The following is a 19165-nucleotide window of genomic DNA, read 5'->3' as shown; positions in this document are numbered from 1 at the left end:
GCTGTGTAACCTTTTAGAGAGCCCAGCTCACAGCTTTTCAGTTGACTAAGAAAAAATCAGGAGACAAAAAGAAGATAAGAATAGAATAGATCAGAGTGATAACTGATGGGACGTAAATGAATGTTCTTGTCCATTTTAAGCCCATTTAGATTTCCCAACAGAGGTGAGGAGCTGCACCCACCTCTCCTTCGAGAGCCAGGAAAACACCCTGTTTGTGAACACCAGTGGTTATTGCCACCAAAAGTGCATGCACACACACAATCTTCTAACACCAGCTTTATGGCATCAGGAATTTTCATCTCCTCAAAGTCACCCAGGAGATCTGTGGAAGTGGCAACCACACCTTTGAACAAACTCTCCAGTGTTGTAGCCTACCAGAGGAAAAAAACGCCCTGACTTGTCCCCTTTCCAGCTATAAATCCCTAGTAAATCTCTCAGTTCTGCTGAAGCGATCATCCGAGGACTATCACTGTGTCACTTACGGGCTACTCAAATAATGGATTAAAATAAAAGGGTGGGAGAAGTAGACCAAACCCAGTATGTAGTGAGTTTATTTTGCATATTGGGAAATGTTCATGTTTCGTTCTGAAGCAGGTTGTTACACTTGTTACTACCGACTTGGCACTTCGGCTGTATTTTGGGTGTACTGTGAACACATTTTGCTTCGGTTCTGGCAGGCTCCCAGTTCAGCTGAATTACAGCAAACGCCAACACACTGCGATTTCTTTCAGGAAACACAAGCCAGAGCTTCTTAGGCAAACGGCCATATGCCACGTTCTCCCACTATTTGTTTTTAACCCAAAGAGCTGAATTTAGCCATTGCTTATGAAGAAGAAGGGGGAAAAAAGTGAATCTCTGAGTTTGCTCAAGTTTGGGGGATTTAATATCGGCTCCTGTGGCCGGGCACGTGTTCCAAAGCTAGGCTAAACCACCAATTGCTCCCACACAGAGACATCTAAGTGTGCTATGGGGAGTTTTTTCAGACTGAAGTACAATTCTGTTTGAAATTGCATCAATTTGTTTTAGAGAAAATATTAGAATTTTAGTTTACAAAATGCATGAAGATGAACCAAGCTATTCACGGCCAGAATTCAGAGCTCAGCCCTTATTAACGACCCCATTTCTTATGTTGAAGCTTACAATGACTACGTATACACAACGTGAACTTCCAGAAATCCATGTAGCTTCTCAGAAAACTGTTTCTATTCATTGTTTAACAATAACCAAGGTATTCCCAATACTTCAGGACAAATTCACCTGAAGAGAGCAGGACAAGCGGGCTCCTCGAGTGGAAGGCACCTCCCCAGTGCCAGGCACCTTCCTCCGACAGGCGCTCTGGGCCCCAGCTCTTGCGTCCGCGCTCACACCCGCAGAGCTGTGCAGTGACTTGCAACAGCTCACTGCTGGGAATGAAAATATTTTTTCCCACCCCCTTACAGGACAGCAGATTGCGAGGATAACGACAAGAGCACAGCTATCAGCGGCAGCACAGTGTGAGATCAGCTTCAGCTGATGGGGAGCCTGCACTGCTGGTGCAGAGCTGCAGGATGCTTCCCGGACGTGCTCCAAGGACAGCTCTGCCTGCCCAGCACAGCAACCCGCCAAGAGCCCAGATGTATAAACCTGTTATCTGCAGTATTATTACACATATTATACGTATTATTAAAATAATAACGCCTTATCCTTACGTGGCACTTCGTGGTAGCAAAGCTCACAGCTTATTATAATTCCCTATTTCACAGGTTGGAAAAGCGAACCGAGGAGATGTAAAGCAATTTCCATGAGATCACACTGAAGAGCAGTGGGAGAACTAGAAATAGGCACCATGCCTCCTCACAGTTTTCATGCAAGGGCTTGATTAGCTGGGAAAAATTAGAATTTTCTCTAACCAGAAGTGCAAGGGAGCAGGCAGACGACCTCATCAGCCACCCAAATCTTTGCTGTCTCGGGGCAAAGGAAAGCTTGTAACGTACACTTTGCCCTTTGTTTTCTGAAAACGTGTCAATATTTGCTGTAAGTGCTACTCAAGTGTTCATACGCAAAATAAATTCAGCCAAGTATTGTGAATGAGACAGGGAAAGTTCCAGCCTCTTGGTCTATCACATCCCCACCACGTTCTTGATGCCAACAAACCCAATGACTCTGCATCACGTCTTCACACATTCTGGCGCCTGCTCTTTAACTCTGCTTGTTTTCCCACACAGCTCTTGTTCATTTTGCAAATGCTGCCTGAAGAATCCTGCCTTGGTTTGTCTGTGCTCCTGTTTCTTAATCTCAGTACCTCTGGTTTTGGCCTCCCCTTCCCCTGTTCATTTCACTCCCACCCTGCCGTGTCAGCGCTCCCTGCTATTTCTATCACCACTCCTAGTAATGTGCAGCTGAGTGGTGCTGAGAGCACCGTAATGGTGCAGACGTATTACAATTTGCAGTCCATCTCTTTTTGCAGTCCACTGTATTCCGTCCTAAACAACTTGAATTCAGCTCATCATGTTTGTGGCATTCTTGTCATCTCCCCCAAGAAATGCGCATGCTTCGCTAGGTCAAAATTCATCCCCTTCAAAAGGCTAATTAACAAATTAATAAAATAAAAATAATAAATTCCATGAACTTATGGCAGCTCTCAAATTTACCTGTAACTCCCAGTTCCATTTTGTAGAGCCTAGTTGTCTCTCACACACACGACTACCTTTTTTCTTTCACTCTTACTCTCATTATCCTTTAATTACTCTGTTCTTTTTTTTGGTCTTAAGCGCTCTTCCTTCCCTCTTTTGCAAAGCATCCAGGCTCTCTGGGAATCCACCTCCAAACTCTTTGTAGCTCCTCCACCACGGTGCCTCCCGAGTCTCGCGGCGTAGTTTCTCTTCTTCCTGCACGTTTCCTTTCTGCCGCCTTTTTAAGCTGGCTTCTTTCACACTCCGTCCAAACTGCTCCTTTCATTTCCATCGTTGTGGCAGTCAGTGTGCTCACGAAACAGATTAACAATAAACTTAAAAGGCTGTGTCAATAAAGACTGAAATATTGTCTGAAAAGAACGGTGTGACTGAGAACGAGACCACTGGAAATGGAATGAAATATAGTAATATAAAAGGTCACGCCGCCTGGGACTATTAACAGATTACTGCTACTGCGAGGAAAGTCATCAGTAATGGCAAAGAAAGGACAAAAGGGAAGGAGCCGAGCACTCCAGTAGCTGGGAGGCTTCCAGACAGCAACGCGGTGGGGCTGTGAGGAAGGCAAATATAAATCTTGAGTGCAGTGGAAGATGTATTTTCACCATTTTAACTTACTCATACTAAAATTAGTCAAAGATGTGGTAATTTCTCCTTCTATTGTAAATCTGTCAAAGTCTCCTTACTGGCAAGCTTTATTACTGCTAAGCACGACCCTGGTTCTTAGATTTTACCACATATAAATAACTGCAGGACACTCCAAAAGCCGACTTTCTTCAATATTTTATATTTTCTCTTTTTATGTTAAAAGCCTGGAACGCCGCATTGGATTTTCTCAAAGCCCAAAGCCTCCAAGCCCACGTCCCCACTTTGCCTGCTCATTCTGGAGCTGCTTTCCCGAGACAATCCTGGCGGCCAGGGCAGAGCTAGAAACGGGTCTCACTCTCCCACCCAGGGACAGAGCAGGCTGCCACAGAACCACGCCGCCTAACTGATTGTTCTGAAATGCTGCAAAATTCCGTCCTCTTTTTGACAAGGAAGATTTTGAAATTCGAAAACAAATCAGTAGAACAACTTGATCACAGCACCGCTGCAGAACTGCACGGACTGCTTCCAGGTGCTTTGTGCTGTGCACAGTGAGGACTTTTCAGGGAGAAAACTTCACAAAGTTTACATGAGCGTTTTGGGGTGCTCAGCTCACTGTAATTCTAATTCAGTTCAAGGTTGATTAGAAACGGCTGGCGTTATATCCGAGAAGTTTCTTTCAGAAGAAAAAAAAAAAAAAAGTGAAATAGTAGCACTGAGGAGGCAATGACAGAATCTCAAGCGTTCCTGATCAACAGGTTTTCCTTTACGACAGCCCCATCCATAAGAAAATACTAAAGTGGAGTTATTCAGAACAAGTGAGGCAGCCCACAGGGACGGAGCTCTGTTCTGGCTACATCTGCTCCTACAAGCTTTCACAGGAATTATCCCTTGCTTTGTCGAGTTTCAGGCGCCTTAGGAAATATTCAATTCCCTGCCACAGAATTAAGCATATATGCAACTACTAGTCCGAGCTGCTAGCAGAAATTCTGGGTTAACCAGGCTTTTTTACACCGCATTAATATAATGTGACACGAAAATCGGGCAATCTGAGAGATTTGTTAAATGTAACAAAGTTATCACATTTCCCCAGCAAACTTGCAATGTTTGTTATATGCACAAAACTGTCTGCTGTTGCCTCATGCTGTAGTTAACTTTAATGCTTTGTGAATCTTTGTGCAAAACAGTTAAGACTATAAATACCACAGAGGCATCGACAGCAGGAGGCGTGTAAGTGCCAAACCACTCGCTCAGGTGCGCCGATCTGTCACGCAAGGAAAAACATCTCCGTCTCCAACATGGAACGAACAAGAACTGGGGAAAGTAACCGCGTGCTTATGTTAATAATTAGATGAAAAATGCTTCTTTTGTGACAACAAATATTAGAAGCTATGGAAAAGTGATTTCAAAATTTAGTAGAAATCAGCAGGTTTTTGCATTGAAAAGCAATCGCCCCACAAACACTTGTCCATTTGGCTACTGGATTATTTAACTTTTTTTTGCTTGATTTTTTTTTTCTCCCTTTACACAAATTAATTTAATAGCAGATATTGAAGGCTGTAAGATTAAGATAGAATGCCCAGAGGAATTTTGGATGGAGCAAAGCAAAGGACTATAGTGTTGAGAAGCCTGCAAAGCACGGCTTGCAGAGACCATCATGCAAAGACATCCTGCTGGACAAAGGGAATGTCCATAAACGCCCCTCTGATTTCATGGCAGCCACATCAGATTGATTTCATCCAAAATACCAGCTTTAGAGCAATCTCCCTTCAGATATGGGAAAGAGCACTCTGCTAAACATGTCCTGCATCCTTCCATTTTTTCTAAAGCCTTCTGAAGCCCTGCATAGGCGGCAGGCAGCAACTCGCTAACAGCGAACCAAGTCGGAGGTCTTCAAAGATGTCCCAGAAGCAAACAGGTCTTCATTTTACATATCCTCCCCACCCAACCAGCACAACCACTGCAACAGCACAAGGGTTGCCTGCCTTGTCAACCTTTTAAAGGTTTGTATCTTACCTGCAATCTCCTACCCCTCTCAGATTGGGGCTGATTTCAATAAAAGGTTGTCTAGCAGTTGCCTCACATTTGAAGTTATCTGGTGGCTTTGTTGCGTTTGTTTTGGTTTGTTTTCAGGTAGGCTTTTTAGAATTACTTCAGTATAATAACAGCCTGTAACAATTTGTTACTGTCACCTAGCAATTTATTATATAAATTGTCGCTTCCATTTCAGACACTGCTCCAGACACGCTCCCTGTAAAGAACAGCTCTGATCTCCTCTAGTGATGGAGTTCTTTAACATTATATTTTCCAGTCAGCAGACAAAAGACAAATGATGTTATGTAAAATACAGTTTAACAGAGGAGCTTATAATGCTCAAATTAGGCAATTACTTGTAAAATAGTTGTGATGAATACTGCACTTAAACTCAATCATGCTCTTTTTTTCTTTTTTCCGCACCGTGTACAGGCCAAAGCTTTCTAAATGGATGGAGATATCCAAGCAGTGAAATGAATCATTAGCAGATAAATTAAACTTGTTATCAAAATGCAACTCTATTGTTAGCAGATGAAAAATGAGTAGATCAAATGACAGCAGCAGGAAAATCTAATAACAGCTCATCTGTGACCTGTCAGCTCCTGCCACAGCACTTAATTCAGGGTAACAGATACTCACCAATTATTTGGTACCTGCTTGTATTTTTGTATCTCTAAAGTAATTTCAGGATTAAGCTATGCAACTTAATTTCTGAATTAGCAGTGCAGGGATATTTCTGAATTAGCGGCTAGCAGAGAGCGTGCTAGCAGAGTAACTGACTGAAGAAAACGGGGGAAGAGGGAAGCTGGGAACCTTCTTGGCCAAACACAAGATAGGTGTTTGCAAGGTTTGAACATGAAAAGATAGAGGAAAAGAAGGAGAGTCTGAAACCAATCAAAAAGTTCCCCCATCTATGCTGAGCTTATTATAAATTCTCTGTCCTAATGACAGAGCCAAGAATGACCAAGGAGACAGACGGACCAAAGCGGTGACACACAGGTTCTCTGTATCACCAATTTCCTTCAAAGATCTCAGCTGTTAAAAGGTTGTTAAGCTTCACTTTAACTATGGAGACATGGATGCCTCGTATCAATACTTGGTAGGGAGCCTGCAGCAAACCCATCGAGCACTGTGTTCAACTTGCTATTTTAGCAGCCTCTTGAAAATTGGGCTTACCAACCAGCCAGGAGAGAATCCTACTTTTAAGCTGAAATTTTGAATAAAGAAGTACAAAGCTTTCTTGGTCCTCAGAGGTTTTGCATGTAATATTCTGAAGTGATATGAAATGCAAGAGAGTGTGGAACTTGTGAGTCAAGGGGGAAGCGCGGGGCACGCTCAGCATGAAGGCGCTGGAGGTCTGAGGCTCTGCCTCTCCGTTACCCCAGTTCACGCGTCCGCGGCAAAGGCAGACAGAGAAACACCTCCAGCTCTGCACGTGTATGAAGATGCAGTCATTGCACAATCATGAGTATGATTTAAAAATCAAATCTCTCGCAGATATGTCATTCATATACTCTAATTCCCCTATACAGGTTACTCAACTTTTCCTAGAGATCTGCCATCTCCACGGTACAGCAAGCGCAACAGAAAAGGGCGGCGCAGGCAGCAGGGTGTACGGTGACTGGCAACCGCGCCGCATGGCTCGCTGCAACAACCACCGCAGATGTTAAGGCACACCGCAGTGCGTAGCGCTTCGAAAGGAGGCGTAAGAGATCCCTACACTAAGACCCTCCCTTCCTTAAAGGAAACGGGAAGATTAGACAGCAGCAACATCACTCAGCACAGGGACTAGGAAAGTTAAACTTCAGAGGGAGCGGCCTGCCACTGACACGAGTCTGTGATAATCCTTGAAGTGCTGGTTTTAAAAAAAGAATGATTTTCTAAAAAGGAGAAAGCACCTAAAATGCCCTTTTCTTCTTCGACTGACATTTATATGAATCACGGCACTGTGAAGAAAACATGGATGTCAGCTGCATTCATTTCTCTTCTGCTATGTTGTGATGACTTTAAACAGCCCGTCTGAAACACCGGTCAGTAATCTTCATGCCTTTAAACCATAACTGCACAAGCACTACACAACTCGAGCTGCTTCCTCCCCCAGACGTGTACCACAGATCTCGTGGCTGGCACAGAGCCAGCCGGGCTCCGGGAGCAGGGTCCGGCAGCCACCGACAGGGTGAGTCAGGGAATGGGCGCTGAGAGGCCGGGCAGGAACAGGGCCAGGGCCAGAGCCAGAACTGGGGACAAGACCCAACGTACATCATCCAACGTACGACATCCAGAGCAGCTCCAGCCACAGGACACCCTACCTCCGTCCCAAGTCCAAAGTCCATCCATGGAGCCGGGCTGGAGAGCAGCAAATCCTGCAAACCTGCGTGTAGAAGGGCTGAAGGCCCAGGCTGGGCTCATGTGGGGCTCTTGGGCAGTGGGTGGGTGGTGGAAGCCCCAGGGAAAGCTGGTCAGGGCAATTAAAGCTTGTTAGTGCCCTCAGAGCCCTCTGTGAGGAGCCAGTGGTTACAGCTGGTGCTGCTGTGACAGGTATTCCACTTTTAAAACAGGAAGGCTAAGGCTTGCTCCTCCTCTAATACTGATTGAATCAGTCATTAAGCACAAGGGCTACGTTCTCTGGGAAGGAAAGAATATTGTTTAGCGCTCAGAGCTACGTGGTGTCTGAGCTGGGGACAGGACAGTATTTTGGAGGAGCCGTAATGGACTATGGCCCGTATCAATACACTTTTGTATTAGTCTAATAGCTAAAACGACAAGCAACTGCTAATATCAAAACAGAGGAGTAATATGCCAATTCACAGTACCGTGATGTGAAATGCTCACCTTGTTTGATAACGCATACATGTGTAAAAAGAAATCTGATAGTATACTAACTGATACAAGCACCGTGTTGTTGAACCACAGCTGACAACAGGTACATAAAAAGAAGGAACTGACAAATTGAAAAAGTCTCCACCGAGGGGGAAGTAAAATACACAGGTATCGATGGAATAATAAATGCTCTGATAGCATCTTGGAGAACCCTGAAGCCATCACACCGTTATTCAAAGTATTAGTAATGTGAGCAAAATCTTCACAGGAAGATTATCTTCATGCTCCTGCACCATACACTGCATGCCATGAGCAAAGCTATGAAGTCCGCTATATTCAGCTTTCCATCACCATCCCCCATGGACAACTTTTGCAAGTCAAAGCCACACAGGAGTCTATAAAGCCTTTTTTGCTTGGCTTTTCTTAGATGGAAAGAAAGGAAATCACCGAAATCCTTGTTTTCATTCACGGTTCACATCATCCCCAAATTTGCTTTTTTGTGGGAGTCAAAAAACATGCATTGAAATGCGACGCTTACCTCAATAGGGGAGGACACAAAAAACTTCACGTCAGAATCTCCAAGAAGTGTGTCCTTCTGTTTTACAAGTACTTTGACTGATTTCTGTGATCTATAATATTAGGAAGCACGTTCACCACCTCCCATGTAAAGGATTTTTTAAACCTTGCCCAGTTGCAGGTCCTGAAGTCGTCATCTCCAAAACATGTGCAGCTGGATATGGAAGGGCAGGAAGGCAACCCTTCCTTTGTGTATGCTGTTTTCTTAATGCTATTTTAGACAAAGTATTTCTTAAAATCACATTACACAGCTTCAGATTTATTGTAAAAATACCCCCCGGTAATTGCTTTTACCAGCAGACTAGGAGAAGCCATTAGTATGATTTTGGTTCTGTAATCACCACACACTCTCAGCCACACAATTCAGTCTGACTCATTCCCTGCACAGCCTCTAATTAACTTCCAAAGGAAAGCCAGGGGATTCCTGTTAGAGTAATAATGCTATTGAGACATTATGCAAAACTTCACCTCTAGGAAACGATCTTGTCTAACTGTGATTGCATCTCACCAACAACACAGAAAGCTTTCTGATGTGGTCATGAGGAGAATATCATCAATCTGTTAGCAAGAGTCAGGGAAGATTATTATTATTATTATTATTTTTATAATAAAAATATATCCAGAAAATGACTGACAAAATGCCACAGATAAAACTGGATCCTATGTTAAACGCTTTGAACCTATACACGCTGTATATTCAATTACCAGTGACTGCAACCCCTGAAACCTAGCCTTGCTGAGGCTGCAGTCACCAAGAGTCTGCCTCTGATAACGGGGGGAAAGAAGTGTCTCACATAAGTTATATTGCACAAAGGCAGGGAAATAGCGCGCATCACTGGAAAAAAAACACAAAACAAAACAAACACTACAAATCCAAACACTGATCCCTGAAGAACATTTTTGTGTATTTTAAATTCATAAAATACGTATAGAAGTGGTATTGAAATTCATCTTTAGGAGAGAAGCAGGCCAAAGGATGCCTACGTTCAGTTATTATCTCTTTCTTAGGTTTTTGATCTCTTTACTACCTAAGAAACTCTGCAGTTCCTTCTACCTCTCCTACCCAGTTCTAACACCCTTTATTTACACCTTGTCTGCTTTTGCAACAGAGAAAAAAGCCTCATTTTCATCTTGCAAGCCATTCTTGAACCACATTTAATTCCTTTCTTGCGTCATTATATCATCAATCTCTTTTTTTTTCATTGCTTCTTTTGAAGCAAGTTTTTATAAGTCTTCATTATTCCCATCCATTGGCAGGTAGTTCATTTTTGACGTGCAATTATCACAATTTCATTCCGTCCTTCATTAAAAATCTCAGCTGGCACTAAATATACGTACCCCGCAAATAAGATGGACAGACTGCAGAGAGATCAGTACAACTGTAAATAATGATGAAGTTCGGGCAATTTACAGCACAATCTAGCTCGTGTAACATGTTTGACCCATTCAGAGAAGTGCATTTTTTAAACAGCCAACTACATTGTACACATTGGGGAATGACGACTGTAGGGCATAGCTGCAGAGCGGGGGCACACATCAGGCAAATCAGATACTCTGAACAAGACTTGAGATGGTCCAGTAATTTAAGATGAGCCCCGGGATACAATCCTATGGGGAAATCAACATCTGAGCCTTAGATAAATAAGTAAGAATGTAGTGATGGAAAAGGGAAGTGATTCCACCTCCAGATGTACCACTAGTGAAGTGGTCCTGCAAACCTGATGCTTATAACAATAGGACATTAAAAAGTAAATCTGAAAGGATGCAGAAAATAGGCAACAATGGTCCAGAAGTTAGAGGAACATCCTGAGATAATCTCACTTTATTTAACTTCTCAAAAACAAGACTGAGGTGATACACCTACCATCTATGGGTATGCGTACAAAGAAAGGAAATATCAGCAACTGAAGGACTTTCATTTTGCAGAGAAAAACTGGTTGAAATTTAAAGCTGGACAAAAAGATGGAAGTTAGGTTCTTTAAAAAACAAACCAACAAAAACCCCAGCAGAATGCAGAAAACCCATCACTAAAGAGAAGCAGGTGCCCTAGAAAAATGATGGATATTCTCTTCTTCAATATTTTCAAATGTACCTTTCTGGAAAATTCTGCTTTAGTAAGGTACAACACACTTCGGAAATGGGTACAAGACTTTATGTAGCACACGAGCCTTACCAGTCATCTCGGAATACCTTTACTCCAGCTCTTAGTCCATCAGCTCTACTTTTCATAATTTATTGATCACATAATTATAATTTCATTACCTCCATTACTATTTTTAAATAATACGTGTAGTTATCAGTTTTACTCACTGCACGCCTGCAAGAAGAAGAAGACAGCTATTGAAAGCCTCAGGAAAAAATCCTTAGAAGATATTGAGTGGGGAAAAAAACACAAGATGGAAATTTTACCAGGCGTATAAGAGCTAAACAGCAGTTGCTGTACTCTCACTAGCACTGTCTAGGTTCTGGCGGGTTCTGCTTTTATTTTTCTGAATCTTCTCAATCAAGAACCTTTACTTTTTCTTCCCTGACTTACTATGCAATCTTTTAGTTGATTGTAATCTGCATTTCCAGCAAGGCTATTCCACAGAAAGAAAACCTCGCCGTGGGTAGCAGGCTCTCAACTGTGCAAAGCACACATCATGGTCAGGTGGTCAGGTAAACACCGCGGGAGCCCTGGATGTCAAAAGGCAGCTTCCTGGCTTGAAGAGGGGAGCATCGGAGGGACCGGAGTACTCCACCGTATCCATCACTACCAGCTCAGATTATGTTCAAATGCCAGAATAAGTATTTGGACTCTGTGTTTATGCTGTTCACATACAAACAGTCTGTGGGGTTTTTGTGTCCACGTACATATGATGCCAGGGTAGCATGGAAGGTTATATATTATAAGGTTAGCTAAAGAATCAGGACAATCCAGCTCCAACTCAATATACTCCATCTGTCATTTGCTTTTGGAGAAAAAAATGAAAGAGTAGAAAAAGGAAAAATAACAATAATGCATTTCTATAAAACATCATATTGTTAAAGCGTGGGGGATGTGTGTGTAAGATTCTCCTAGTATTATAAAAATACTACTCTCAGCGTCGCTTACCAATACAATCTGGATTATTCTATGACCCTAGGAGTACTTTCTTCTTTCACTTAAATGCATTTCACTGTCACTGAAATGAAAAACAATTGTTTCAAGAATCTAGAATGAGGAAAACAGGTTTTTGTTGTTTTCATTAATTTTCTTTTTCTTTTTTAATCAAGAAGGGATCCCTGTAAATCCAGTCATTGCTTAGAGTGATGCAGGTTCACTTCCAGAGAGAATTTTCCATCAGGTAAGGATGGTGGCTTGATTTTTAAAAACAGACTGTGGCTTGAATTTTCATTTCCTGATGAAGCACAAGATTTTACAGAATTCAGAGTTCTTAAAATGTGTTGACTTTGCTCTAATTAAGGCTGCAGGTATTCTGCAGAAATCAAGCTGACAAGCAGAACTATGCAAGGCAATTCACATCATTGGCAAAAACATTACAGTGCTATGGGATCAGAGCAAATTCTTCTCTACGTCAAACATTTCTGAGAGGAGTACAGACCACACCAATCTATCCACACAAGAAACTTAGGATTTACAGAAGTTGATAGGTATTTTATTATTTGAGTCAGTTACCTTGTCTTTCTGCTAGCTTTATGCTATGCTATCCATTTGCTGCAACAGCTGGGAATCTGAGCCAGAGTTGCACAGAGCTGCTTATAGTCCAGCAACTCAAATACAGAACAAAACAAAACAAAGTGTTCTGTTTTGTTGTTGTTGTTGTTTGTTTGTTTGTTTGTTTTTCTTTTTCTTTTTAACGGCTATTATCATCTTTCAGAGCACTTCATTTCACAGTACATCTCCTCCAACGTGAGACTGCACGGAGCTTCCTCCCCTGCTCCGTCAGGGGACCCACGCAGGAGGGTCCGTGCCCTCCTTGCAGGATCCGTGCCCCATCTGTTGAGCTTTTAAGAGTGCGCATGGAGCCACGCTGTAAGCAGGCTTAATGACACGATCTAGCTTAAAATCAACCCTGAAGAAAGAAAAGGAGGACAGAGAGGCATTTTTAGCACAGAATTTCAATGATTCCATTTACAGCAACCTCTACATACACTTGTTACCAGCACAATCAGGGAGACGGGGACCTTCTGAATTCAATTAATCTGAATTTAATTAATATAACCTAAATTTTAATTCATCTAATCATATAAGAAAACGTATTTTATGTGTTCACGGAACAGTAAAATAACGATCTTTACTCTTGAGCAGAGATTCACTTACGTACATGGTAAAATCAATGCATTACAGTAAGTAAATTTGAGAAAAACGGAACATGGCAACACCTTTGTTACTGAATGAGATGATTTTTGTTCAACAGCTAAACTTTTTGTTTTGGATTATGGGACTAACTATTCAATTTAACTATGTAATACCTATTAATATTGTGTGAAAACATGGCTGGCCACTGTTTTGTATGTGATAAAATCATTTACTATGTGAGCTACCTAATTAAAGCATCAATAACATTATCTCCACCTGAAATACTGTCAGTGAAAGTCCCCATCATGTCACGAATAAGATGCAGAAAAAGGCTGTAAAAACCAGCAGTGCTACAATTATCTCGGTTGTACAAGTGAAAATACAAAAACAAATTTCACTGGAAAACATTAAAATTGTCTAAATGAAAGACAAAAAGCAGAAGTCCCACACTCATTCTCTCGAGCTGAATTCTCTCCGGTTACAACCTCGGTATTCCTACAGCCTGTTATATCTTTCTTCTTTGTTCAGTCATTTAATTTCAAGTGCATAGCTTTGGTGCTAGAAATAAATCGTACATATTTGCTAACAAGATTAAAATTCAAAAAAAAATGGGAAAGCACTGTGAAGAAAAAAAAAAGTAAACACTTGTAGGCAGTTTTGTTTGGGATCGAATGCGGTATCTTTTATCTCTTTATATCCTGAATTTGGCCCCACTGAGATCAGACAGATTTGCCAGTGAGTAAAACAAGCATAAGATCAAGCCCTAAAAACAAAACAGTGGAAGAAATGAAACCAACTGACCTGTCACAGCTCTGAAACTCTAAATATAGACACATGGCCTATAAGAAGGAATTTCTGTGCTGTACTTGCTGTTATCATTCCACACAGTGATTCTTCCTCCTCGGGATCTTGTTCTCTTTATCGGACTGCCTTGCTTTTCATATAATGAACAGTTTATTCTGAGGCAATGATTTTCAATTTTTTCCTCAAGTGGCTCACAGTAGGAAAAGGTTTTACGAAGTGACCCCAGGGGGACGGGTTGCACCAATGTCACAGCGACATTGAAACCCCCGGCCCACAGCTTCCCTAAACGTCCGCAGTGAGATGCGTAAGGATTCAGCAGAAGCTCTACGTGGACAAGGATGCTCAGCACACACTACAGCGAAGTTAGCATTGGGTTCCAGATCTGCAGAGGGACTTCCCAAATAATGAAATGATTAAAACGCTGTGGGACTCTAGAGAGAACATATCCAACTAGAAGACTGTGGTAGACCAGTGAGATATTTAGAGATGGCCTTTCACAAGCACCACCAGGCAGAGCTTTAATCCCCTTTCATCCACACACACACAAAACGAGCTCTACTCAAAACTTTAAACCAAAGTTACAAAAAAACTTCTGTCCTACACTCTAAAAGGACAGCGAGAAATACCCGAGAAGGGCAGTAGCCGAGTGTTTAATATTTCAGCCGCAGCATACTTCTTTGTTTCCACTAACTGGGGCATGAACCCCCAGGCTCCCACAGCAGGTGACTAACTGGAGGGTACACTCTTACCTCTTTACATCTTCTTACAGGACAAACAAAACCTAATACAAAGAAGCAAGAGGCCTCTGCACAGAGCTGGAGGCTCTATCGGTTGTTGAGCTCGAAGGGGCATGCAAGTGGCGCACAGCTCGGGGTGAAGTCTCCATTGCTAATTAAAGCAGCAGTCACTCTGCTCTGAAAACTGATGTTTTCAACGGAACTTGGAAAGATAAGTTGTTATTTAACCTATCTTCCCTGCAAACACTGAAGTTTCAGCAACATCAAAGCGTTATCATATATGATCAAAAGAACCGATCTTACAAGCCCATGCTTAGCAGTGATGAGTTAACGTTAATTAATGTTTTGCTGTCACTGAACTACAAAGCAGCAGGGAACAGTTTTTAAATGGAGAACTGGAAGTTTAGGACATTTTTGAACAGCAACACGATGGTCTTCTATATTTATTAAGGCTAGATTTTACGTAAGGATACTACTAGATGGAGGATACAGTAACATACAGAAGCCTAAAACACAGTTATCAAGAACAATTACCCACTTCACACCTCAAAAATTATGGAACATTTTTTTCCATAATGACTGTGTTGGGTCTGTCTGGGATGGAGTCACCTTTCCCTGCAGCAGCCCACACAGTGCTGTGCTCTGCACTCATAGCTGGAACAGCACTGGTATCACTCCAGTGTTGTGTCTATTGCTGCATGGTGCTGGCACAACATCAGAACTCCTTCCAGGCCCCCAAGAGCCAGCAGGCTGGGGGTGGGCAATTGATGGGGAGGGGACATCACCAGGGCAGCTGACCTAAACCAACCAAAGGGATATTCCATAACACCTGATGTCACGCTCAGCAATAAAAGGGGGCCTCTCATGGGGGAGGGTCTCTCCTGAACAACCGGTACGCGTTTTGAGGCCCTGCTTCCCGGGACGTGGCCGAACATCGCTCGTTGATGGGAAGTAGAGAATAACTTTTTTTCCTTTCTCTCTCTGGTTCCGCGCGGCCTTGTTGTTTCTTTTGTTTCTTTTTCTCCCCATTCCCCTTTCCTTTAATTAAATCATTTTCATCTCAAACCTCGAGCTCTTTGTGTTGTCTTTTCTCCCCCTTCCTCTTTGAGGAGGGGAGGAGTGAGAGAGCAATTGTGGTGGAGCTCGGCTGCCCACTCGAGTAAAACTATCACAGTGCTTTTTGGCGCCCAACGTGGGGCTCGAGGAATTTGAGATAAGGATGATAGTTGAGAGAGGTAACGGGCAAAACATGGACTGGATGATTGTTACGAATGTAATAATTGTGAAGAAGTTAAGAAAGCAGCAATTGTGAAGCAATATGTTTCATGTTAGTGTGGTGAAGGGACGAGGGGTGGTATGTGTGTAAATTGTCCCCCTCGGTGTTGTGATGATGTTATGTTTATTTTGGTGTGGGGAATTATTTTTTCTTTTGTGATGTAAGTCAAGTTTGTGAAGATTGTGATGATTGTAAAATGAGAGAATATTGTCGTTATTCTTAAATATGCTTTTCACAGAGGCAAGGGGTGGAATGTAGTGGGTTTATGTGGCAAGGTTTTGGTAGCAGGGGGCCATAGGGGTTGCTTCTGTGAGAAGGATCTAGAAGCTGCCCCATGTTTGGTAAGGGCCCCACTGCTGACCAGAGCCGAGCCAATAAGGGATGTTGTTTGCGCCTCTGTGAGAGCAGATTTAAGACAGGAAAAAAAAAAACGCTGCGACACACAGCAGCTGGGAGAGTGAGAGGAGTGAGGAACAGCCTCACAGGCGGAGAAGGAGGGGGAGAGGTGCTCCAGGCGCCGGAGCAGAAGTCCCCTGCGGCCTGTGGTGAGGACCATGGTGAAGCAGGATGTCCCCCTGCAGCCCATGGAGTACCACGGTGGAGCAGGGTTCCATGCTGCAGCCCGTGGAGGAGACCACGGTGGAGCAGGTGGACCTGCACCGACGGAGGCTGCGGCCTGTGGAAGAGCCCTGCCGGAGCAGATTCCGGGCTGGAACTGCAGCCCGTGGAGAGGAGCCCACGCAGGAGCAGGTGACCTGGCAGGAGCTGCTGCCCGTGGGGGACCCAGGTTGGAGCAGTTTGCTCCCGAGGGATGGACCCCGTGGTATGGACCCATATCAGGAGCAGTTCTTGAAGAGCTGCTGCCTGTGGGAAGCCCACGTCGGATCAGTTTGGCAAGGACTGCATCCCGTGGGTGGGACCCCACAGCACAGGGGACGAGAGAGGACCGAGAAGAATTTCTATAGACTGACCATAACCCCCATTCCCCTGCGCCTCTCGGGGGTGGATGGGGGGGGAAGGTGCTTTTGTTTTTTTTCCTTTGTTTCTCACTTCTCTAGCTCGTTAGTAATAGGCAATAAATCTTACTCTCTCCCTATGCTGAGTCTGTTTTGCCCGTCACGATAATTACTGCGCGATCTCCTTGTCCTTATCCCAACCCTTGAGCCCCTTTCATCGTATTTTCTCCCTGTTCCTCTTTGAGGAGGGGGAGTGAGAGAGCGGTTGTGGTGGAGCTCGGTCGCCCACCCGAGTAAAACCATCACAATGACATATACTGTGGCAGAAATACGTGGAGTTATAGATATTGAATAAGCACTTCTAAAACTTGCTTGTCAAAACCACTGAAGAGATACAAAGCAATTACAGAGAATTATGTATAGTTTCTCTGCATTAAAATGACCAAAATCCATCCAGGCTGTAAAAATACTTGACTCTGATGTTTTGATCAACCAAAATTAAACTGGGATTTTCATAGCTTTTCCAAACTATTTGTTGGAATGCTCTATTCATTAGCTGGGACTCTCAAACACACCTGAAAGCCTTTGAGAAGGACAGTTCTAGTGAATATCTCATATAAGACTAAGACATACCACTTTTCTTCTTTTAAACAGCACAAGAGCTATGTGCTTCTGCTCAGAGAAAATGTAGTGTAGGTCTCCTGTTTATGAGCTCATTTTATCCACTGAAAATAAATTTAATTCCTCATCGCCCTAAAACTAAACAGTGCTATCCTTATTGTCGTGTATGCAATGTAGTACTCTACTGGAAATGAAACCCGTAATTTTGATAAAGCATTCCTTAAAAAGTATCTCTTGAACTGCTTTCTTTACAAACTAGTTTTTTTGGCACCTAAGGTAGCTTTGTGCTTAAACCAACTTAAAAATGAAAATTGCTCTAACATAAGCATTCAGCACTTGGTATTCCAAGTCCCTGCTTACTCTGGTCTAAATCTAACTAATCATCCTCGTAGTTGAGCAGGTAACAACTGGGCAGTTCCAAGGATCTCCAATGACCACACTTTTCACACCTTCAGAGAGGAGCTGTCTGAATTTATCCTCTCAAAAAAAGACATCAGGCAGAACCACATAATGGAGACAAAAGCCTGCACCTGAGCGAGGTCAAGCCTTCATTTCTCTTCCATCTAAGATTTCTCGAGCAGGTCTGATAGGAAGATGTTATCATTAGCATTTCATCTTTCATAATTAAACAGGATTTCAAAAATTATATTGAAACTTTTAATAGAAGTGGGTACATCAACCTGCGCGTCAGCTTCCCGTTACATTATTAGCAAGCTCATTATTGACACTTCCTGAATACATTTTGCTGTTAACAAGGAGATCTAAAACCAGCGCTCTGCGTTCGTCACCTGCAACGCTCATAGCCACATCCTCAAAGGTAACTTCATGTCAGCTTTTTCTTAAAAAAACAAAAATAGTCACTAGCTCAGCAGGAACATGAAAGAGAGTTTGCAGTGTTCAAAACAAATCAAGGCTCAGTTCCATGTTTGAACGAGCACAGAAAAGAGTAATATAATACCTAATGGGGCACTTGGTAAATTATACATAGTGCTCCCAATTTTGGAGGGAAATGTTGCATAAACACAATCATACAATTCTCCCAAGTATAATGCTTTACAGCGCGTGCATTAAAGCTAATGTCCAGCAGAATTCCTCAGATATGGGACATAAATGTCAGTAGAATTTGCCAAAATTGTCTGCAGATGTCTGCTGGCCATACAATCAGGCAGTAAGTCAGCACCAAAGTGGTATTTAATGCAGCCATGAAAAATCAATTACGCAGGACCCCTGTGTTTCTCTGCTTTTTATAAGATGGCCGGGTTCCCTACGCTATTTTGTTATTTTCACTCATAACTCCCCATTAGCCTTGTAAAAAGCTATTTGTTCTTAAATCCGTTCATTATATCTGACCAGAATTCTCCAACTATATCAGCCCCAATATAAAAATGTGCAAAATCAATCTTGTATCCGGAAACTTGATTTAAAAAATGAAGAGGTATAGTAAATGAGGCTACTTGCAAGACTCAAGACTCATATTTATAGAGCAAGAAGGTTTCTGCCCCAGCTTCTAAAATGAAAGTAGCCAGCAGATCTTTCAACATACATTTTTAACTAGCCACACTTCCAAACTGGGAGCAGACACTGACAAATGGCTAGAATTAAAACTATTATCAGCAAAAGAAATCTATGGTTATTTCCAGCAGTAATAAATACACAGGCCTCCATTCAGCCCTGACATACAATCTATACTCTGGAAAAATATTTAAATACTGTATCAGAAGGCAGGAGAAATGAGTGATACCCAGGATGGAAAAATATTTAAATACTGTATCAGAAGGCAGGAGAAATGAGTGATACCCAGGATG

The 19165-nt window shown here is 42.6% G+C and overlaps 1 protein-coding gene across 4 annotated transcripts in view; it reads right to left on the bottom strand.

Annotated features, from left to right (window-relative positions):
• LOC118166082 (connector enhancer of kinase suppressor of ras 2-like) overlaps positions 1–19165 on the bottom strand; it is a 182454-nt gene that overhangs the window by 133804 nt on the left and 29485 nt on the right. The window contains exon 1 of one of the 4 annotated variants that reach the window (XM_035324686.1): positions 7598–7842. The exons of 2 other annotated variants lie outside the window; for them this stretch is intronic. In XM_035324686.1, coding sequence (XP_035180577.1) covers positions 7598–7697 — 100 coding nt within the window. In that variant the 5' untranslated portion in view covers positions 7698–7842. Of the gene's footprint in view, positions 1–7597; positions 7843–19165 lie in introns of those variants that run through there. One more of the 4 variants, XM_035324687.1, reaches the window with a different exon arrangement.

Source organism: Oxyura jamaicensis, chromosome 4, assembly GCF_011077185.1.
Source record: "Oxyura jamaicensis isolate SHBP4307 breed ruddy duck chromosome 4, BPBGC_Ojam_1.0, whole genome shotgun sequence".
Taxonomy (NCBI): Eukaryota; Metazoa; Chordata; class Aves; order Anseriformes; family Anatidae; genus Oxyura; species Oxyura jamaicensis.
This window is presented reverse-complemented; position numbering and strand designations above follow the sequence as displayed.